The sequence below is a fragment of the Lactuca virosa genome, chromosome 2 (assembly GCF_052849685.1).
Source record: "Lactuca virosa cultivar CGN04683 chromosome 2, Lactuca_virosa_CGN04683_v6, whole genome shotgun sequence".
Classification (NCBI taxonomy): Eukaryota; Viridiplantae; Streptophyta; class Magnoliopsida; order Asterales; family Asteraceae; genus Lactuca; species Lactuca virosa.
In genome coordinates this window covers 36,071,127-36,094,543 of record NC_136427.1, presented here as the reverse complement: position 1 = coordinate 36,094,543, position 23,417 = coordinate 36,071,127, and the positions used below count along the sequence as shown (strand labels likewise).

The window sequence follows — 23,417 nt, the reverse complement described above, 5'->3', positions numbered from 1 at the left end:
AACTAAACATAAACCCTAGCACTATATTCAATAAATAAACTAAAATTAGCCATTAGAATTAAGAAATAATTACCTTAAAGGGTAGATTACGTAAGCTAAAATGGATTTTGTGTCGTATATAGCTGCAATCGGAACAAGGGGGACCAGAAATCGTTCTCACTTCATGGGGAATAAGAAATGGGTTTGGTCAAAGTGGTTTCTGCCTTTAATCAGTGGTCCCGTGTGATTCAATATTCACGTCGTGAATCCATTGGAATTCACATTGTGAGTTCGTCTTGAGCTTACACATTTGGGCCATCCAATTAATCATCAAGTGGAGTTATTGTGTTATTGGGCTAACGAAAAAACGGGCTTCTAAATGGGTTAACAGGAAATGTTGGGCTAATATAATTATCAGACTAAAATATTTTGTACCCCCATGTCTCACCTCGTGAGCCAAACGTTCTCACGTCGTGAGTTTGATCTGATCAAATAATTTTCTATGAAGTCTATCTTCTTGTTTACTTAAAACGTTAATTAAGTACCAATTAATTCGGGGACCCCACACTTAATGTATTACCATTCAATATTACTTAGACGATGATATGATGAATTTTCCTAAAAAAAAAAAAAACTAGAAAGAAATCAAACCGGCCTCGGGTTGCCTCCCGAGAAGCGCTTCTTTTTGATGGAGTCGTGAGCCGGACTCCGTGCCTCCCTACATTGAGGTGTCAGATTAGTCCATCACCAACTGAATCTTCTGCTCCTTCCATCGCCTCTTGTAAGCTTGGACACGTCTAATATACGCCTTCTTCGAGTTCTCCTTTTTAGCTTTCACCTTGTCCACCTCAAGCTTTCTTTTGATCCCTTTAGTCTCCAATTTTTCTTCATTCTTCTTAAGCTCCAAAGGAATATTTTCTTCTTTTACTACCGGACTCGTCTCCTTAGATGTAACCTCGTCTTCATCCTCATCACTCAATACTTCATCGCTTTCCTTACTTACCCAAGAAGTTGGATATGTATAGGCAATGACTTCAACTAAAAACGGGACGGATGCTCTCAGTTTTGTTCGTTTGACTAGTTGAATTGTTTTCATCTCTTCTTCCATCAACTTCTCCAATTCCCCACGTTCATCATCTCCATCAATGTTACAAATTTCGTTTTGAACACCATTTCCCTTGAAATCTTCTTCTATTCCAAAAATTTCCTTCTCATCTCCAACTCTTAAAGTGAGCTTGGTTTCGCGTATATCAACCAAGGCTCCAGCAGTATTAAGTAATGGGTGACCAAGAATAATCGGAACATCGGGATCTTCTTTCATATCTAAAACCACAAAGTCTATTGAAAAAACGAATTTCCCAATTTTCACTAGAATATCTTCCACAATGCCCCGGGGTTGTGTCACCGAACGGTTTTCCATGTGAATAGTCATTTGTGTAGCCTTCAAATTCTGAATATTCAACTTCTGATAAAATGAATAAGGCATCAAATTTATGCTAGCCCCAGAATCGGCTAAAGCATAAATCTTCATATTATTCCCAAACTCACATGGAAGAGTGAGGCGTCCAGGATCTCCAATCTTCTTAGGTAACTCTCCCATCACTACTTTTGAACTTTGCTCACTTAAAATAACTTTGGAATTTTTATTCAATTGTTGACGAGTGTCTATTAAGTCTTGTAGGAACCTTGCATACTCGGGAATTTTGGCTAACGACTCGACAAAAGGAGTATTAATTGGTATACCCTTCACATGTTTTATGAACTCCAAATGCTCCCTTTCCAATGGACTAAGATCAGCTTGGGACGGAAACGGTAAAGGCGGACGATAAGCCGGAACAATTTTCGAAGTTTTCTGTTCAGACTGATCCCACGTCGTGAGCATAGCGGGCTCACATCGTGAGTTTGGTATTTCAGCAGAATTTTGATTTTCGATCTTTAACTTCTTCGGTTCTGGTTCGGGCTACCTTGGCTCCACTTCTAATGCTTCTAGGAACTCAGAGATGAACTCTTCTTCAGTCTCGATCATCATAACATGGGATTGAGCATTCTTTTCGGGAAATTGTGAGGATAATTTGTTACTCACCAAAGTAGGTAGTTGACTAATTTGGACTTCGAGATTATGGATCGATGCTTGATGATTTCTTAATGAAACTTGCTGGTCAATCATCATTTTCTGTTGTTCTTTCATCATTTTCATGTGTTCCTTTAGCACTGCATCGGTATCATCATGCCTTTTCTCGGAAGCTTCCATAAATCGGGTCAACATGTTTTCCAAATCTACTTTCTTCTCGACTGGTGGTTCCTCTTTTTGGTAGAAGCCTCGGCCTGTCTGCTTATATTTCTCTTCCTTCTGCTTCTTGTATTCATGATATGGCAACCACTCCTTGTTTGGTTTTCTCCAATCTTCATCATACTTATCCCCACTCAAGTAGCAAACTTGAGCCTTCTTGTTCCCATATTCATCCAAGTTGCAATCCTTAGTCAAGTGTGGACCATTACACCTTTCACATCCAACTATTATAGCATGAATTGATTGGTCCATTTTTGTCATTCTCCTGTCCATTGTATCAAGCATGGACATTACAGCAGCCATGTCTGCAGAATTTCCACCCCCGCTTCCTTTAACTCCCTCATTTCTTGGATTATGGTACTCATGAGAATGCTTTCCAAATTCTTCAACTAACTCCTTAACCTCCCTTGGATTTTTCCTTGTCAGTAGCCCTTGAGAATCAAGGAGTTGCCTTGTCAAGACATTCACCCCATCATAGAATATGGACACATCTTGTTGAATGTTAAGGTCATGTTGAAGACAATTCCTTAGCAACCCTTTGTAGCGCTCCCATGCCTCGTAAAGTGACTCCCCTGGCTGTTGCTCAAAACTGGCTATCGCCTTTTTGATTTTAGCTATCTTGGATGGTGGGCAAAATTGGTCTAAAAATTGTTCGCGCATCTGAGCCCAAGTAGTGATTGTACCAGGTGGAAGTGCTTTTAACCAATCTTTCGCAGGTCCTTTAAAAGTAACGGGAAGCATCCATAGCAAGACGGTATCTCTATTAACATTCGAGACATTGAAATAATCTGCAATGTCATTGACCTCATCTAGATGCTTAAAAGCATCCTCATGATCTTTTCCATAAAATGGAATATCTTTTAGTGCGGTAAGAATGTGTCCTTTCAGCTCGAATGTGGCAGTAGCGGGAATTGCGGGTTGTATTAACCCTGGACCAACATCGTCTCTAATACGCTTCTTGTAAGCTCCCATGGACATCTCTTCAATGTTCGCCATCTCGTTTCTTGGCTCGTCTTTGGGTTCGCTCGTATATAGTCCAAACTCAGTCTCGGATTGGTATTCAGATTCGTTTGGATTAGGAATTGGATCTAAAATTTCAACCGTGCTCTTGTCCTTTGAAGGTGTGCTTGACTCTCCGGTCTTCTTCCCTGACTTTATTCCAAAAATTGATTTGAAGGATGGCTTCTTCGGTGTTTGATCTTCTTTCAAATTCTTATCCTTCTTTTTATGAAGGGCCGACTCTGGATCTTCAAGTGGTGGCACCAAAGGTGTATTGGAACTTCTGGTCATTAACTTCTGCAATAAAACAAAAACAAAAACGTAAAACCGAACAAAAACTAAATAAAAATAGCCTACTGACTGGTCACCACGACGTGGTAAAGATTACCACCTCGTGTTGTCGCAGAAAAAGTACCAGAAAAGAAAAACGAAGAAGAGCTAAAAACTACTGAACTCACGTCGTGAGCCTAAGGCTCACATCGTGAGTTGGGTACTGAAACAAAAATTTAACTGAAAAAGTAACTTTTTGCAGGTTTTACCCCACAAAAAGGATCGATTAACCTAAAGCAAATAAATTAACTAACAATCAAGCCGTTCCCCGACAACGGAGCCAAAAACTTGATGCGTGCAAATTGCTACACCTAATTTTATATTTATAACCTAACTAACTTACCTAACTAAATTGCACCTAGGCAGTGTACCTAGTCAAATTATAGAATAGTCGGGTAAGTCGGGTGTCGATCACAGGGAACGGTTTTAACTAATTAATCTATCTACTATTAAATTAACCTAATTACTAACAAAGAAAGGGGATTTATCTAATTTTGCAAGTTTAGATGAACTTAATTCTTTAACACAAATTCAATCAGTAAAAACACTTCTGTTAGTTCGAATCCACTTTCCCTCAATGGTTTATAAATTAGCTATGATAATTACTGTTGGTTACCAATTAATATATTATTAGCAATTTAGTTTTAAATATACTAACATTAATTAATTCATGTAAATCTATGTATGGTCACACAATAGCTAACACAGAATCAATTATTAAATAGAATTGGAGCTATGCAAGATTGATTTGACAAACACACTTATGGTCATAATATGAGTTCTCTAGCACAACCTAATCTTAATAATTCAATTGCTTATCTAAGATTGGTTTGATCTTAGCTCTAATAACCTAGTGTTCACTGAATTATTAGGTATTCAAATTCATGCAGATTCATATTCACTAACTACACAAAACAAGAATTTAAAGCAATCAAATATTAAATCAAACATGCTAGGTTCAATCAATCAAGCACAAGTCATAACCAACAAGTAAATCAAAACTAAGTTATTGAAACCATGAGTTCCAGCTTCATCTAGGTAACTGAAGCAGCTAGATTTAGCTGGACATACTAGCAAATAAACTCAAATAACTCATACTCTAAAACATAATTAAGGTACCAAAACTAGAATCCAATTATGAACTTCTCTTCTCCTTTGGTGTTGAAAGCCAATTCCAAACCTTTTCTCCCTCTGAATTTCGTCTCCAGGAACCCTCCAAGTTGGCTAAAAATCCCCCAAGTCGTAATGAGCAAGAGTATATATAGTTTCTGATTTTTCCACACTCGCATCGTGAATAGATATGTCTCACGACGTGAATATGAGATATACGTGTTGGACAAGGACTCCTATTCGCATTGTTTATCTTCTAGAAGATTCGTGCTCACGTCGTGAATCCATAAACCTCACGTCGTGAATACGAGCTGATTACGTAAGCTTCTTCTTCTTTTAATATCCAAGCCTCCAAAGTTCCATGTTTTGTCATTTTTAGTCCTTTTCTCCAAAAATGTTTCTATTTGGCTGCAAAAAACAATTCAAGCTTATAAGTACCATTATTCTATGCTAATAACCAAAATATTAATAAAAATGTAAATAAATATTGCCTAAAAACATGTATAAATATGGAAATATCACCTCTAATTATCAAAAAGCTATTAGGATAAAAAAATAACAAAGGCAAACCCAAGGTGAACCATGAACGGAAAAAAGTGAAAAGGGAGCAGATGAATTTGTAAAATTGCTTAAGAAACACCAGGGGAAAAATGTCAACATAAGTTCATCCTTTGAAATAGTGTGAGTTATAAAACCACAAGAAATAGAATGTAAAATGGGCATCAACAAGCAAATATAAAATGAGTAAGGGAGCAGCACCAAAAAAATGAAGATTTGAAGCTAGATGAACAGTTAAAATAACCTGCAACATGGATATGATGTATCAACACTTCTACCCCATATTTACCACTAGTTTCCTTCAGACTGAAACAGTGGCAACAACAAAACTGTTAAATTAGTTAAATGAGCAGCATCACAACACCAATAGGGAAAAAATAGATAATGGAATTACAGCTTTAACTCAAATTAACTTGAAGACCTGCACAGAACATATTAGAGCGAAGAAGTATCGAGAAGAAAAAGAACAACACCAAAACCTCAATAAAATAAATCCAACAAGTAATATTTTGCTTCTTAGATTCTGATTCCTAACCCACCAGAACATCCTTGGAAACACTCGTATCAGATTCTGTGCCAATGAATATTCTGAGGCTTTTTGTCACACGGTTTGAAGGCGGTAAACGGGTGTTCTTTAAGAAATATTGATTTGAACAAGTTTAATCAATTTTACAGTATGATTGAGTTGAGTAGTGATGCAATAATACGGTGTTCACGTACCTTGTTTGTAACTCCCATTTTGTCAGGAAAAACTTTTGCTAATTATTTCAATTATCCATGAGTACGCTGGGTGTACACAAGGTACACACAACGTACTCCTATGCATCCGTGAAGCGAGGATGTCCCTTACGTATGTTGGGCATACCTACGCGTACACAGGGTGTACGCGAGCCAAGAGCAAACCTTAATTTTTAGGGTTTGCATCCTATTTAAGCTCATTAATCCCCTCAATTCCTTCACCTTATCAATCTCCATTACCTTTTTGAGCTAATCTCGAAACCCTAGCCATCTTGAGAATATTCTTGAGCTTACTAAGAGTTTTTGGGTGTTCTTTTGTGATCTTGAAGAAGAAAAAGGCTTGAGGAGAAGCATTAAACAAGAAGGAGCTTGTAGATCCAAAGGTTGTTCATCATTTCTAGCTCATTCGAGGTATAAAGTTTGAAACTTGTTCATTCTAAGTATAGATCTATGTTTAGGGAAGAACTTAGTATATTTTGGTCCCATAACTTTGGTCTCATGGAGTATTGACTACTCCTGACCATTTGAGTTGTCCTTTTAGACTCTTAGGAGTGCATGAAGTCATAAAGTTGGTGTAACTCCCCGAATCCCATGTATATAATTTCCACATTATTTATGTTCATTTGAGAAGACCTACTCGACGAGTTGATGCCACGACTCGTCGTGTAGGGTCGAGTTTGGCCGCGTGGGTTAAGTGACCAACTCGGCGAGTCAGAGGACAGACTCGACGAGTTGGAGCTGGCGGATGAAACCCTAATTTCCGGGGTTTTGCACCCTATTTAAAGGATCATTTGGCCCCTTTAGCCTCCCTTACAGCCTCCCTCAAGTCCAGAAACCCTAATTCGTGTGTGCTCTCCATTTTGTGTGATTTTAAGCTTGAAAAGAGGATCTTGGTGAGAAGGTCTTGGAGTTCAAAAAGATTGAAGCAAGGAGAAATTATAGATCCGGGTTCTACCTCATTTTAGCATCACATTGAAGGTGAAAAGTCGTTACCTTGACTCTCCTTCAACTAGATCTCTCCATCTTGGGGCAAGATCTGAGGTTGCAACTTCAGATCTGGGTTCCTTTAGCCTCTCATTATCATAAAGTTAATGCCTTTGTTAAGCCATGGACTTTTCCTTGCCTTAAGTTCCTTCTTTAGCTTAGTTTTTCCCAATAAGACCTTGCATGCACGTAAAGTTTGCAACTTTACGTGATAACCAGGCACTAGGAGGTTAGATCTGCTGTTTGGAACGTTGGAGTAGCTCAGAATCGACTATACATGAATTGGAATGCATGGACTCGACGAGTTGGATAATCCAACTCCATGAGTTGAGGAAGGTTTGCGGTTGATTGATTCTGCATGGACTCGGCGAGTCTGGGAGATGACTCGACGAGTCAGTTAGGGTTTTCCCGAAAGCTGTACGCGCATAGACTCGGCGAGTTGGTTGGAAACTCGGCGATTTGAGTCGAGTGATTTCTGAATTTCTAAAGAACTCGACGAGTGGCGAGCTGCACTCGACGAGTAGGGTCAACATGAACTGTTGACCTTGACCATTGACTTTGACTTTGACCAAGGATGGAATAGTTGACTTTTACGGGGTATTTTGATAAATATAGGTGTTGGAGTCCGTGGCGGCGATTCGAGAGTTTGAGCTTATCACTTCAGTTTGATACTTGCGAGGTGAGTTATCCTCACTATATCAACAGGTTCTAAGGCACCAAGGCCAGCCCTTTATGATTTTATCCTGGTTATAGGATGGTTGCCATGTTAGTGATCTGTTATGATTATATCCTGGTTATAGGATGGTCGCCATGTTAGTAAACTGTTAGATCTATATGATTATATGTACATGCTAGCTAGCGTATGATATTTATGTGCACATGTTGGTTGGTTTGGGGAAAGGGTTGAGGCAGGTCCTGCTGTGTGCAGTAGGCCAAGACACCCTGGGCGGACCGGGTAGACTGCAGGCCCGGGCCGGGCAACCCTAGTCAGGCGGAAGGCCTATCGAGCGGTCTGGATAGGCTGAAGGACCCGATGAGGGCGGTCCAAACGTGTCGAGGGCTCGGAGAGCGGTCCAGATAGACTGAGGACCGAGATTTGGTCCAGTCAGACTGATGGCTCATCATGCATGTTGTTTGTTTATATGTTATATGATATGGTTATATCGGTATGGTGTTGGTATTTTGGGGGTAACTCACTAAGCCTTCAAGCTTACATTTTATCGATTATTATTTCAGGTACTTCTGATGATCGCCGGAAGGTGAAGGAGTGATCGTAGTGCACCTCCTCATGTTATGATGTGATTCTGGGAAACTCTAATATTAAACTATTTTGAAGACATAATTGAAATAACTATTGGTTTTTGAATATCTTTAAAAGTTTTAAATTGACATGATTTTTATGGATGTTACAATTTGTATCTTGGAGGTTAGAACTCAACCATGCATGAGTTGGTGACCACTTAAGAGAGATAGTTGCTTAATCCATGGTTTGAGTCCCATTAATTCATGCAAAAGCATAAAGTTTGCAAAATTATGGCTTAATACACTTTAATGAACTTAGATTTGAATTTTTTTTGTTAAAATCTTAATGGGTTAAGACAATTGGAGTGGTTTGGCTGTCCGACCAGTACGCCAGGCATACACCTGAGTACGTTGCACGTACTGGGCCAACGCCTCGATTCCTAATCAGCAACGTACGTCGGGCGTATGAGCCAGGTATGTCATGCGTATGTCTGTCTGTGGGCCTTTGGATTTTGGGCTCAGGATTAGATGGCCTTTTGCCTTGATTGAGTTTGGGCCTTAGGCCTATTTGTGGTAGGTCATTTGTGGGCTTTAGGCCATCATGGAGCTCTTGGGCCCATGTTGGGCCTTAAGGTCCTTTTTAGTTGGACTTGGAATGCCTTTTGGGCTAGTTTGGTCTTGGGCCTTGGTGGGTAGGCCCAATAAGGCAAGGATTAAGCAGCCTTTTCGCCCTTAAAGTCAGGATTTTGGGTTTAGACTCGTGGATTGGATTATTGTCCTAATTTCTGATTATGGTTTCTTTACTTGTAATTTAGGAGAGGACTTCACGAGTCAGTAGTCAGAGTGTGATTTGATAACTTCAGTCTGAGGTGAGTTTCCTTCATTGTATCCGTGGATCGTAGGCACCAATGTCGGAGGCTGAAAGATGTCGAAGGGTGTGAAATAGACCTAATACCGGTTGAAAGATACCGAAGGGTGTGAAATAGATCCAATATGTTTTTGACTGTTATATATGCATGGTTAGGGTATTTTGGGGGAACTTACTAAGCTTTGTGCTTAAGGTTTTCAGTCTATTTTTCAGGTACTTCCAGCTCAAAAGGGAAGGTCCCGACCTGATCGCACTGAATCCATCTATGTTTTTCTGCATCACAAGATTTTGAGATTTTGTACTCTGATAATATTTTACTATGATATACTTTCGACTGTTTGATGTGATTATCGTACCATCGGAGTGAATTTAAAATGAAAATTTTATCTGAGAATTTTAGGATGTTACATTGTCCCAATTCATGGGCAAATCGAGATTTATGGCAGCGATAATGTCGTTCTTTGTTGTAGATAGTGTGTCGGTTCAGATGAACCGGTCCGACGATGTTGTTGTTGGCTGATCTGGGATTTTTGGTGATGGCATGTAGTGATGTTGAACCTGAAAAATGATAACGTGAATTCGTTCTTTATCTTTATAATTTGTAACTACTCCGTGATTTAAGGGGAATCATTATAAATATAGAATTTGTTTTTGTTTATTATAATAATTATAAGTAAAATTCTGAAAATCTTGATTGGTGCACAATTGGTTATACATTTATACAGTACTTCGAGTTTATATATATAAACCTAACTCCTTCTCTCCTTCTCCCCCTCTCTTTCTCTCTCTCTCTCTCTCTCTCTCTCTATATATATATATATATATATATATATATATATATATATATATATATATATATATATATATAGAGAGAGAGAGAGAGAGAGAGATAAGATCGGGGGAGGACTCATTTTAAAGTGATGACTCGTGAGGACACCTTAAAAATTGAAAAAAATCTAAAAAAAATACAATCATAAAATCGAGCATAGTACTATATCCGGGAGAAAAAAATTGGAAAAAAATATTTGCATCATTAAAATTGAAGCATAGATCATTTTTATGATCTATGATTCAACTTTTATGATCAATGATTAAATTTTAATGATGAAAAATTTTATTTGCAATTTTTTTTCTCTCGGATATAGTACTATGCTCAATTTTATGATTTGTATTTTTTTTAGATTTTTTTTCAATATTTTTAAGGTGTTCTCACAAGTCCTCACTCGAACAGGACTATATATATATATATATATATATATATATATATATATATATATATATATATATATATATATATATATATAGTGAGAGAGAGAGAGAGAGAGAGATAGGTTCAGGTGTTCAAAGTAATTATTGTGTGATTGTATGCATAAATGTGGGCCAATCAAAATTAAATAAAAAATTAAATAATTAAATAAATAAGGGTAATTTAGTAATTTGATTAATAACTTCCAAAAATAATCCCTATAATCATGGTATTGACTTTTAACCTAATTTCTCTAGGTTTATATCTAGAGTCGTTCCCTTCTTTATCTAAAAACCAAATCTTGGACGATCTGCAAAATTGGAATAGACTACAAAATCGATCTTGAGTTCTACAAAAATCGATTGACATCGCCATCTCCGATCGCCATCAACAATTACTCATCGACGTCATCTGCTTGCCATGTCTACTCCGTCGCTCATCGCTCACTATCGTCGCACACCTCCACATACACCAAGAGAGGTCGTCGGAGCCTTGCTGTCATCTCCACAAACTGCCACCCTTCACCGCCACTCCTATATAGCAGCCCCTCTGGATGCATCTCCTTTAATCCACCATATCACGTCCTTCTTGTATACATCAGCCCCTTCATATGGGCTATTGAAATTTTACTTTCATATATGTGTGTCATCGAGAACTAATTTGAATGGGCTATTGGAATTTAATCTAAGGTGACATCTTTTTTTTTTCTAAACCTAATTGACGCCTAGTAAGCCTAGTAAATTTAGTGGACTAATTGTGTTGAAGAATCATCATCTTAATATGAGGTATCATCTATTTTGTTTATGGATTTTTGAACAATTATGCTATTAGAGTAGTAATTGTTGGTGTTCTTGTAAAATTTTGAATATATTTTGAACCCTTTTTTTAGTTTGACTTTTGTGATCAAAAGGAAAATATGTTTTGATAAGTTGTGATGATATTGTTATAAATTGAATTATATTCTGCTTTCCATTAATTTAGACCTGCGAAGTTTTACAAAATCATTATTGGTTTGGAGTTTTATGGCGTCCAAGTTGTCACAAATTTTACTCCTCCTTTATGTGTATTATTCATATATTTGTCCATCAACTTATGAAACTACTTTCTAGTAATCACTTAGTGGTTTGTATATTTTATACAATTCCAATTCTATCGGAATGAAATCACAAATTAAAATTCTATCGGAATGGAAACACGAATTCTAATTCTGTTGGAATGGAATATGGATATTTTCTCATTGAGTATACATGTGCTAAAATTTTTGGTTATTGGTTTTGGTGCAGTTAACAAGTCCGCATATTTTTCCAAAGGAATATAGTTTTTTATTTATCATTTGCTAATGCGTTATTGGATTCTAAACTACAATTGGATTTGTTTTCACAGAAGTTGATGTTTGAAGAAGTTGACGCTTGAAGAAGTTGACGCTTGAAGAAGTTGATGCTTGAAAAACGGACAACAAAATTGAAAGTGTTTCTTAGCAACATTATTCTTTTAGAATGAATTAGTGTATTTGTTAGATTTTGATGTTTTTTTTTTCGATTTGAAAGTTTTTTAGTTTTATTCTTTTACAATAAATGTAATTCTTAGCAATTGTTACATGTATTCTATAAGAATTAATGTAATTTTTGTTTTAATTCTTCAATTGATGGTTCGAGAATTTTGTTATTCTACAAGAAATTTTTAAAGCCATGATCAAGAAATATGTTCAAGAATTTTTTTATTATTTTGTGGTTCAAGAATATTTTTATTTTTGAACATACTCAAACATATCTGTCAGAATATCCGAATTAAAAACCTTATAATTTGTAAAATCGGATTTTTAAAATTAATAGAATCTATGATCCCTTAAAATATGAAAATTTCCTTTATTAAATTTATATTAATTGACTAAAATACCCTTATAGTTAAATTAGATGGTATTTTTCAATTACATTTAATTCAATAAGATGTATTAATCACTTTCTTAAAATAAGTAAAATGATTGACCCACAATCATTCATACATTCACACAATAATTAGTTAGAATATAATAACCTAAGCTTATATATATATATATATATATATATATATATATATATATATATATATATATATAACACTTTTTGTAAAATGACATTATATAAAGATATGGTTTGGTTCGGTTTATTTTTTTGTTGTAAACAAAAAGCAAAACCAACCTTGAAATTTTGGTTTTTAAAAATATAAATATGTAATCTAGTGATAAAAATAGACATTTTAGTTATCATCATACAACGAATGAGAAGGCAAACGGGCAACAAGTTGCGCCGCTAAGCCCTTTTGATGGTAAAGCCAATTCTTTTGAAGACTACATCCATAGATCTAGGGGATATAACATTGCTATGCATGATCCGTTGTAGTCTATTAAGAAGTTCCACCGCATCCGGCGCAAGGAAGCCAAACGTATCAAATGCAAATGGTATGAACGCGTGTTGATTTTCCATACACGGTTTCTCATGTTTGGTGACCTTGCATGTAGCAGCTTGTCCCGCCGTGAAACCCCCGACCCTCAAACTTACGAGAGGGGATACCCCAGTAAGGTCCACACATGCGTGTTTCCCTCCAACCCATCCAAAAATCAAAACGTCAGCCGGTCTAAGGGTTGACCTTCCTTCTGTCGGGTCAGTCAGGAAATTCATAGGAACCTCTTTCTTGGCGGAAACCCCGACACGCTTACATATGTCGACCTAAGATCTTATCCTAACATGCATGATAAACAAACATGTAAATGAAATCCCCAATAAAGTGGGAGTCTTCGTATTATGGTAACCCAATGTCATATTTCCTTGACACATAAGGTTCATATCTTCATTCTTTAGGGCTTGAACTCTACGGATCTTCATGAAGCTTATTCATGTCATCAGATGATGCAACCCTTGATGACCATGAGTGGTACTGATGTAATCATTGACAAATAACAATTGACCATCAGTTGTACTGAATGCAATCACACATAAACAACAATTAACTTGTCCAATCAGATAGACGTCCCAACAAAACTAAAAAGAAATATATAAGGTTTTACCTTCGAGATCCTAGATTATGCAAGGATTTCAATATGAGTTTCAACAAGGACCTCAAGCTTTAATCAGGAAGGTTAGAGAGAGAAATTTGTCCATGGAGAGAGGATAAGGATGAAATCGTTTTAATAAGGATGGAAAAGAGGAGTAGTGATCTAATTTCAAAAGTTTAGCTAGACCATTTTCATGATTAGTCCCTCCATTTAATAACCTTACTCTATGACCATTTAATTGAGAATTTAGTTAGTAACTTATATTTACACAATGAGTCCTACCCCATCAAGATTCCTCTCAAATAAGTCCTAGTTCAAATTAGTTAAGTCAAAGCTTCTAATTTAGTTTATTTTATTTTAATTATTTAATTATTTTATTTATTATTTTTAAAGTATATATATTTCACTAGAAATGGACACACTCCTAGGCCCTAAAAGAAGATTGCACATTTTTAAAGTATATATATTTCACTAGAAATGGACACACTCCTAGGCCCTAAAAGAAGATTGCACATTGTGATTCCTTTTTAGATGAGATATAGTACATAAAAGTTTTAAGCAAAATGTTTCTTTTGAGGACAACATGCATGTATGGTGCTATCCACTTTAAGTTTAAATCACGTCAATATGATAGCCATACCACGTTTGGTGCTATCAACTTGTAGATGTATAAAATTTTCATTTTTTCCAAGATTCCTTTGGAAACGAGATAAGATTAAAAAATAACATCTTCCCCCTATCAAAGACCCCACTAGTACATATAATAATATTGACAACATCATAAATTTCAAATAGAAAAAGGAAAGTCGTGTTAGAGGTGAAAGGCCATCGCCTCTTTTTGTGCATTAATTCCACTGCTTGCATTTTGCCTCTTCAATTCCTTGAAGCCTTTAATGGCGTCTTTGAAGTCGTCATCTTCTGTACCACCTAGAAGATGGAAAAATGACGTGTTCCTAAGCTTTAGAGGTGAAGACACTCGCAACAACTTTGTAGATCATCTTTATTCGGCTCTACTTCAAAAAGGAATACGTGCCTTCAAAGACGACGAGGAACTCGACAAAGGGAAACCAATCTCTACGGAGCTGCTGAAAGCCATTGAAGAATCAAGGTTTTCTGTGGTTGTTATCTCTAAAACTTATGCGGACTCCTCATGGTGTTTGGATGAGCTTGTCAAAATCATGGAATGTCAAGTTCATATGGGACAGATGGTGTTACCCGTGTTCTACCATGTAGATCCATCCAATGTGCGTGGACAGAAAAGAGACTTTGATACTGCCTTTCAGCAACACGAGGACAAGTTTAAGGGAGAGATGGAGAAAGTGAATAAGTGGAGGAAAGCTTTAGCGCAAGCTGCTAATTTATCTGGCTGGCATGTCTCGGAAACAGGCAATGGGTTAGTTTTTCTATCTATGCTTCACTTACTTACGGACACCTAATCATACCTACTAAAATCTCAGTACCATTATTTCTCATTCTTGTAAGAAATGCACAATCAAAGAATTCCAAGGGAGTAACAGAAAAGACTTTAGGAACAAAGTACATAACTGTATATTAGTTTATTTTGTTATCATTGTTGCTGAAACTTGCCTTCGAAAATCTTCATATGGTTTTATAAATATGTTTTCATCTATCTATCTCCTACATGATCAGACACACAAATGTGAATTCCATGGAGTTATGGGTAAAGTTTAATTTTGGGATATAGTTTCTAAGGTTCTGTTGGGTTATTCTGTTCTCAGATATACGAATTTTCTGCAAAACCATTTGTATAAACTTTGGGCTAATTTCCTTTTACGAATCACGAATTCAAATTTCATCTTAGCATATTGTAGTATTTACATAAAAGAAAATGAGAATCATGTATTATGTTCATCCAGAATTAACTACTCACAAATATGCATGTCACTTAAACTTGGTAACAATGTTTAAATCTGTAGGGGAGAATCTGCCATAATCACGGAGATTGTGGAACAAATCTTAGAAGGTACACAACCTAGTGGTATGGAGAAAGATTTGATCGGTATCAAGTCTCGTCTAGATGAATCATATCCATTATTGGACATGGAAGCAACAGAAGAGGTGCGTATGGTAGGGATATTGGGAATGGGAGGAATCGGTAAGACAACTATTGCCCAAGCTTTATTTCGAAAAATTGCTTGTAATTTTGAGGGTAGTAGCTTTGTTCAAGATGTGAGAAAAAATAGTTCTAGTAAAGAAGATAAATGCGCTTTACAACAGAAGATTATAGGAGAAATACTAGGTTCATGGAAAATTTTGACATCCAAGTTGTCTCGTGTGGATCCCGTGTATGGAGCCGAGATGATACAGAGAAGATTTTGCAATAAAAAGGTTCTACTTGTTCTTGATGATGTGGATGATATTGAGCAATTAGAGTTCCTAGCTGCAACACGTGAGTGGTTTGGTTCTGGAAGTAGAATCATCATAACCACTAGAGACGAGCATTTGCTATCAGATACTGATGCCATCTATAAACCTGATGTTTTACTGATGAATGAAGCTGTTGAGCTCTTCAGTAGGCATGCTTTTGGGAAAAGTGGTCCTTTGGATGGGTATGAGGAGTTGTCATATCGTGCAATACACTACGCTAGTTGTCTTCCTCTAGCCCTGAAAGTTTTAGGATCATTCTTCCGTGGAAGACAAGTAGGTGTATGGGAAAATGCTTTAAATAGACTTGGAAAAACATCAGATGATAAAATTCTTGAAACGTTAAAGTTGAGTTTTGATGGGCTAAATGGTTCTGAGAAACAAATATTCCTAGACATTGCATGTTTCTTCAAGGGCAAAGATGAAGAACATGTAACTAGAGTACTCGATACCTTTGGTTTTCACCCAGTAATAGGGATTAGTATTCTTATTGAAAAATCTCTTATAACTGTTTCAAATAAAAAGTTACATATGCATGACCTCATACAGGAAATGGGTTGGGAAATAGTTCGTGAGAGCTTTCCAAATAGCAGCTGCAGGCTATTTCAACTTGAACATATACATGATTTCATCAAGGGAAACAAGGTAAATTTATCCAATATCTTTACAAAGTTGCTTTCTCTTTTGCTTCTAATTAATATATCCTAATAAAGATGCCTTAATTCTTTGTTGCAGAGTCCAAAATCGATTGAAGCCATAATGTTGATGGACAATGAATATCATACTGTTGACTATGATGCAAAGTTGTGTTTAAGTGCTGATGTTTTTGCAAGCATGAAAAAGCTTCGACTACTTGATATTGACAGGAATTTCACTTCTACCCAACCTACATTTCTCCCTGATGAGTTGCGATGGCTTTGTTGGAATGAGTACCCGTTCTTGATTCTTCCACTAGCAGATATGTGTAAGCTTGTTGGGCTGGAAATGGCCAAAGGAGACATCAAACATTTATGGAAGGGGCGAAAGGTATTAGTGAATGAAATCACTTTCTTTGTTCATGTCATTTACATCTATAACGTGTATGTGTCAAATTCTATATGATCTCAATATTTAGCTTTTGTTTCTGTTTTACTTGTCAGATTCTTCCGCACTTGAAATTCATTCACCTTAAAAGCTTGTACAACCTCAGATCTCTTCCAGATGTGTCTGGGGCCCCAAATATAGAGAGGTTAATTTTGTCAGATTGTGATAGTTTGGAGGAGGTTCACGAGTCTCTTGGATCTCATAGAGGACTTGTTTACTTGGATATGAATGGTTGCAGTGAGCTCAGCCGCCTCCCATCCAGAATTGAGATGGAATCCTTGGAGACTCTAATTCTCTCTGGATGCGAGAGTCTTGAAAGGTTTCCAGAAGTCTCCCCATGTATGGTAAAATTATCACACATAAATCTTCATTCTTGTTCTCAAATAAAAGATTTACCCTCATCAATTCGATATCTGACTAACCTAAGCTACTTGAATCTCACAAACTGTAACAATCTTAAGGACATACCAGATTCTATTTGTGAGTTGAAGTATCTTAAGTGTCTTCATCTTCACAACTGTGTCAAACTAAAAGATTTTCCAGAGAAGCTGCAAAACATGCAAATGCTAGAAGAACTTTGGTTAGGATTTGAGCGTGATCACATAATTGGAAGGCCACTGAAGAGTGTTGGTTTTCATAGTTTCACAAATTTGTTATCCTTGAGAAAATTAGATCTCAGTTGGAGAGAAATTGAAGAGGAAAGCTTCCCCAATAATCTTGATGTGTTGTCCTCTTTGGAAGAATTATTTTTAAGTGGCAACTCTAAGCTAGTCCAGTTACCTGCAAGTATCTTCCATCTTTCTCGTCTTAAACGCCTAGAGTTGAATGAGTGTCGCCAACTTCGAAGGTTGTGTGTGCTTCCATCTAGCATACAATTATTGAAGGCAAATCATTGTATATCATTGGAAAAGATCGGAGATATATCAAAAGAGGGCGAATGGTTGTATAAGATATGGCTAATTCAATGCAAAAAACTTCTAGAGGATGAAGAGAGTCTAAGATGCCTTGATAAGATGTTGCAACTGTCTTTCATTAAGGTCATCCCTCTATCTCTATTATCCTATTTAATTTACATAGGCCTTTTTTGTCAAGCCGGAAAGGATTGGATGGGAAAGTACTTTTGCAATGTTTGTCCCATTAATGTCTGGTCCATAAACACAGTACAACCTGTCCTGTAGTTGTTGGAGTTAATAAGCAATTCCAATATTTCCTCAAGTTTGTGTAACAACAAATCCATGGAGGATCATTCTTCCCGATCATCATGTAATCATCTGTTGGATTTAATCTAACATAAAGAACTTGTACGATCATTTGCATCGGGAAGAATGTAAAGGAGAATTTCTTTATTAACTCCACAAATATTACAATTTACATAGCACACATATATATAGACTTCAACAGACACAACCCTTCTAAACGTTGCATCGTTTTCTTCAACCATTGCACATCTTCATGTTGACCATCACAACTTTTCAAGGTTGACGTTTATTGATTGTGTTAACCAACTTAACTTCCATAGCAACCGAATTTATAACTGCATATATAATAACTATATTCCTTAGGGGCAAGTCTAGCTTATACTTCTAACATTAATGTCCCGCATTTCATGAGAAAATCTTGAACATCCGACAACAAATAACTAACAGTCACCCCACTATCATGGAAGAAACGCTTATATTGTTCCAAAAACTAAGCATGATGTTTTTGTTTGTTACAGAAATGTGCTGCAGTAAATCATCGGTTAAGTATCAATGTTCCTGGTAGCAAGATTCCAAGCTGGTTCATTGAAGAAAAGCATGGGTGCAGAGTAACATTAAAGTTACCTCACAAATGGGACGCCCATGTCATGGGTTTCGTGTTATGTGGTGTGTTTCATGGGAATCAGTGGTCGGAAGCCACTGTTCCTCGCATTGTCTTCAGAATTGTAAGAGATGGAAAGGGGATTCCTATGTCCGAGGTTAACTGTATGAAGAATGCAAACAAAACATACGAGAATGGGAATATGTGGATAAGCTATATTCCGATGGGTTTCTTTCAGCAGATGTATCACGATCTTCAACCTGAAGATTGGTCTCATATTGAAGGTAATCTTCACATGACTGTAATGTTATCGAATGGCAGAAGAGCTGTAAGATGTGGGGCACATATTGTGTACAAGAGAGATGTGGAAGTCCACCAACAATTTACAACTTGCATCTCTGATTATGGCTCCATGGTGCATGTTAGTGATGAGGATCTAGGATATGATAACATTATCTCTGGAAACACTTACGTCTATGAAGAAAAGTCTGATGAGAAGATGTTGATGCCTTTAAGAAGTAGAACCTCAGCAAGGCGCAGCACGAAGAGCATATGTTATATGCAAGCGTATCTACCATGGCGCCCCCTGAACTTTTTACCATGGCCAGTGAACCTAGTATTTGATCCTTTTGTTCCTTTTTTCCACCAATGGTTATTTTGCATGATCCGTGTCTTTCAATATTCACTATATTTTTACAAGGTGGACAACAAATCGCAATTTAGCAGTGGCGTTAAATAATAATTCTGAATCTTGGAATCCTATGGTTGATTATGAAATTAAGAACCCTAATCAACTATTAATATGGTTAGATGCGAGAAAGAAAAGACAAAAGTAGTTTATTGGTACTTTTGGCGTTACAATACGGAAGTATGCATGATCCGTATCCAATCCATTTCTTATATTTTTCTATTTTTTTTTGTAGATACAGATGAATACATTCTAGAGCCTTCAACAATTGTAAGTCATTTGCCTCTCATTTTGAAATCTCGTGACTCTCGAAATTAATTGTTTTTAATTCGTTTTTTCATTTATCTTTTTTGCCTTAAGTCACTAAACAATATTATACTTTTCTTGGTTGTGATTAAAATATAATACATTCACTATTACCTTTGTTTTAGATGAACACTGACTGTTCGATGGAAATCTCCGACGAGATGTTTATAGGTTTATTTACTTTATGAAAGGTTTGCCCTTTGATATCTTGGTTTTTTCAAATGTCTAGAGTAATTACCTCTATAGTCTCAACCTAACTTGTAAATCAGTGCAATTCCTCTTATCGCATATTTAAGATAGAAACTGTAATACGTGAGGAGTTTCAATATCATGTAGGTTAGTTATTCACATCTTGTCGGTGGTGTAATGTTGTTGATAGTGATGTTTGATGATCAAGTAGTTTTAGTTTGTATAATTTGAGAAAAGCAGAGGATTCGGGATAGCATGCCAGACAACATCTTGACTAACATCTTGTTCAAGATGTTGGACGCTACTAATTAAATTATTTTTATCTTTATTTGTCTATCTCTTTGATTGAGGTGTTGAATGTGTCAATGAAAACCCGGATAACTCGGAATCTCATCAAGAAACACACGGAAAAAGACCTGGTCGCTAATAATCTCACAATAGAAGATAATGCCGAGATTTTAGCATAGTTGTTACTAGTCGTTGGAAATATTATGTATAAATAGCTGGTAATCTCACATATTTACACACTAGAACACACTATTTTTTACTTGCAATCAACAAAATAATTCTCTTCGGTGTATACTCTTTCAGTTAACCAATAAGCACAACAAAAGACAACTTGAAATTTGCCAGCTCCCAAGGTTTTATGTCGGAGATCTTAGTCAATATCAATGGCTTTCCTTATAATCCTCGTACCTTATATTGCATTCCGATCACACCACTCCAACCTTTACTAATATGGTTGAGTTACACTTAGCACATTTTTTACCAAACATCTACGAACCATTTTAGGTTTTTCATATCACGGTCAACAAAGTTTTGTACACACCATCATGCTAAATTCAGTTTTATCGAAGTTACCTTCAATGAAAAGATATGGTCTATGTTAGACACCACTCCAGACTATTCGAAGTGTTCCACATTGTTCATCTCGTTTTGGATTGTTCTTATTCCATACATGGATTCTAAGCATGAAGACTCCAGACTATTCGAAGTGTTCCACATTGTTCATCTCGTTTTGGATTGTTCTTATTCCATACATGGTATTCTAAGCATGAAGAAATGTTGCTTTAAGAGAATAGACAAGCACTACTCATACCATTTACTACTTCTCTAATACATTTAAGGCTAACTAATGGCCTAGAACAGGATTCTACACTTTTATTTCAAAAACTATTGCACCTTCTAGACAAGTTCCCTGCATTCCGAACAAGGGTTTTGCATTCTAGAATGTGTTTTTAAATGAGTTCATACGAAGAATCTATAAGGTAAGGGAAAATGGTAGAAAGGTAACTTGTAGTGGACTTGAAAATGAAGCAATAGCAACAAAAACCAGCTTAAATGAGTTCATACGAAGAATCTATAAAGTTGCAAAGTTGGACAAAAAGTTAACGAAAGTTGATTTGGAAATTTGACAGCTGCAAGATGTCAACTTTGGAGCTTAATAATTCGATAACTATAGCTGATTAGAAATAACTTTATATAGTACAGTTATAGTCTATAAAACATAGAATGCAAAGCAACACAAATCAGATAAAATAGATGTGTAATGAATGAGATATGGTTGCTTGAAGATTGTTTGTTCAAACACATGAAATGCTGAAATATGCATACCTCCATGTTCACGGCTGAATAACTCCGGTTCTGGACAAATTTAGATAAAACAAATAATATGAAACTTGTACTATTCCTAACAGGCTTTCCAACTATATAAAGTTTTCCCAAATGGGAGTTCTTACAGAGGTTGGAAATATAAGGAAAAATCATAATTTTTGCTTGGAAATTATTCTAAGCCAACGAGGTAAGGGCAATTTGGTAATTTTGATTAGCTACCAAGTTAAAATCAGGTTGTATGAGTTTATTTCCAGGGACGCTTCCTGAAACGATACAAAGAAGAAACATGTTTGCATTTTTTTTCCTTTTATGTGCGCTTGGCCCAAAACAGTACGCACACAGTGCTCATGCGTTAATCGGCAGGAGAAGGAGAGAGAGAGAGACCATTGACTCTCCATTTTTGTCTGCATGTGTGTGTGCGATTTTGTGATGCTGAGGAAGAGAGAAATAGATAAGAAGAACGAAGGAAACAACAACGGCTGCTGTGGGCGGCGGCGGTGGTCGGGGAACACCCCCATTCGTTCGATATCTTGCTGAAACTAATCCATCATTGTAACACCCAAAAATTCAAGCCAATTTAAAACTTTTTAAATAACCCAAAAGCCATTAGTTATTACAAACTTGTTTTCAAAAAGAAAAATATTAGAGTATCCCAGAAACATAGTCATAAAAGGTGAGGAGCTGTACGATCACGCCTTTGCCTTGCCACGATCCTCTGATGCACCTGAAACAATAAACTGAAACTGTAAGCCCGAAAGCTTAGTGAATTACCCCCAAAATACCGATACACATACAGTCCACATAACCATGTCAACAATAACATATCATAATAAACTAAACAGAACAACACATAACGGGTCCACAACCCTACAGACTGAAATACCCACGAGCCCACAGTACGAGTCTCCCTTAGCCCGTAACTGGAATGCTCTCGAGCCCACAGTACGAGTCTCCCTTAGCCCGTAACTGGATTGCTCCCGAGCCCACCGTACGAGTCTCCCTTAGCCCGTAACCGGATTGCTCCTAGGGTTTGTTGGCTACCACACGACGCAGTACAACCTCAACCCATCCCATATAACAACGCATACATAACCACTGAGCATGCAATAATCACATAACATCACAGGTAGTTCTACAGGTCTACCTAACTGGCATAACCACTAGCATGCAAAACTAACACATACTCAACATCTAACACTGCTAGGATAACGTATCCAATGGGCCGGCCTTGGTGCCTTAGACCCCATAGTATAGTGAGGATAACTCACCTGGCACTGCTGAAGTCCCGCAGGTAAAGCTCCAACTGCTGGTTGACAGATTCCCGAACTGTCAACATCAAACAAAACCCAATTAATAATTGGGTTCCAAGCCCAAAGTCCAACTCACACTACAAAAGCCCAAAAGTAAAATAATGGGTCAAAGTCCAACATATGGCCCAATTTTCCAATCTGGACCCAAGTCCTCACATGGGCCTTATCCTAAAGCCCATCTACTTGTTTTGATCCATTAACTTGTTCTTGGACAATCCATTAATAGTCCAATCGCCAAAGCCCAAAAGGAAGGCCCAATTCAAGGCCCAAATGAGATTAAGGCTTTCACATGAAATGATGATTAGGGTTAAGTGTTTCTTACTTAACCCTTAAATGACTTAATCCATTAAGTCCATTATTGTCTTACGTTAATTTGCCAAAGATTATTATTTAATATTTCAAGTTATTAAATAATCTCGTGTGTGTCGATTAATTCTCAAGAATTAGAGTTTTATGCTATTAGGGTTTTCCAAACCCTAATTAAGGTTTCCTACCCAATACTAGCTCATTAGTCAATCGGTTGAGCATCTAAGTCACTTTGGGCCTTATTGAGCCCAATAGGGTCTTATTATGTCCATTGGGGTCTCTTTGGGCCCACTAAGGTTTCTTTTGGCCCATTAGGGTTTAGTAGCCCCTTGCCCAAACATCCAAATGAGGTCCAACTCAA

At 36.9% G+C, this 23,417-nt stretch overlaps 1 protein-coding gene and 1 non-coding gene across 3 annotated transcripts; both read left to right on the top strand.

Moving 5' to 3' along the window:
• Positions 1 to 2,774: 2,774 nt before the first annotated feature.
• On the top strand, positions 2,775 to 2,881 carry LOC145161984 (small nucleolar RNA R71). Its single transcript, XR_013738837.1, has one exon. It is a non-coding gene; the product is annotated as a small nucleolar RNA R71 (small nucleolar RNA).
• Positions 2,882 to 14,203: 11,322 nt separating this feature from the next.
• On the top strand, positions 14,204 to 20,154 carry LOC145159023 (TMV resistance protein N-like). Of its 2 annotated transcripts, XR_013737440.1 has the most exons (6): positions 14,204 to 14,768; positions 15,313 to 16,405; positions 16,496 to 16,786; positions 16,900 to 17,880; positions 18,561 to 19,601; positions 19,763 to 20,154. XR_013737440.1 is itself a non-coding variant. In XM_079077914.1 (5 exons), exons 1-5 carry the CDS (start codon positions 14,269 to 14,271, stop codon positions 19,380 to 19,382), a joined length of 3,687 nt encoding a protein of 1,228 aa, XP_078934040.1. In that variant the 5' UTR covers positions 14,204 to 14,268; the 3' UTR covers positions 19,383 to 19,747. The 2 variants fall into 2 exon arrangements, 1 of the variants encoding a protein (XP_078934040.1); XM_079077914.1 differs by lacking the exon at positions 19,763 to 20,154 and having other exon boundaries at positions 18,561 to 19,747.
• Positions 20,155 to 23,417: the final 3,263 nt, after the last annotated feature.

Coding starts and splice junctions, on each gene's coding strand:
- LOC145159023 (XM_079077914.1), top strand. CDS start 14,269: ATGGCGTCTTTGAAGTCGTCATCTTCTGTACCACCTAGAAGATGGAAA. Junction 16,787..16,899: donor ATTTATGGAAGGGGCGAAAG/GTATTAGTGAAT, acceptor TTTACTTGTCAG/ATTCTTCCGCACTTGAAATT. Junction 17,881..18,560: donor TGCAACTGTCTTTCATTAAG/GTCATCCCTCTA, acceptor TGTTTGTTACAG/AAATGTGCTGCAGTAAATCA.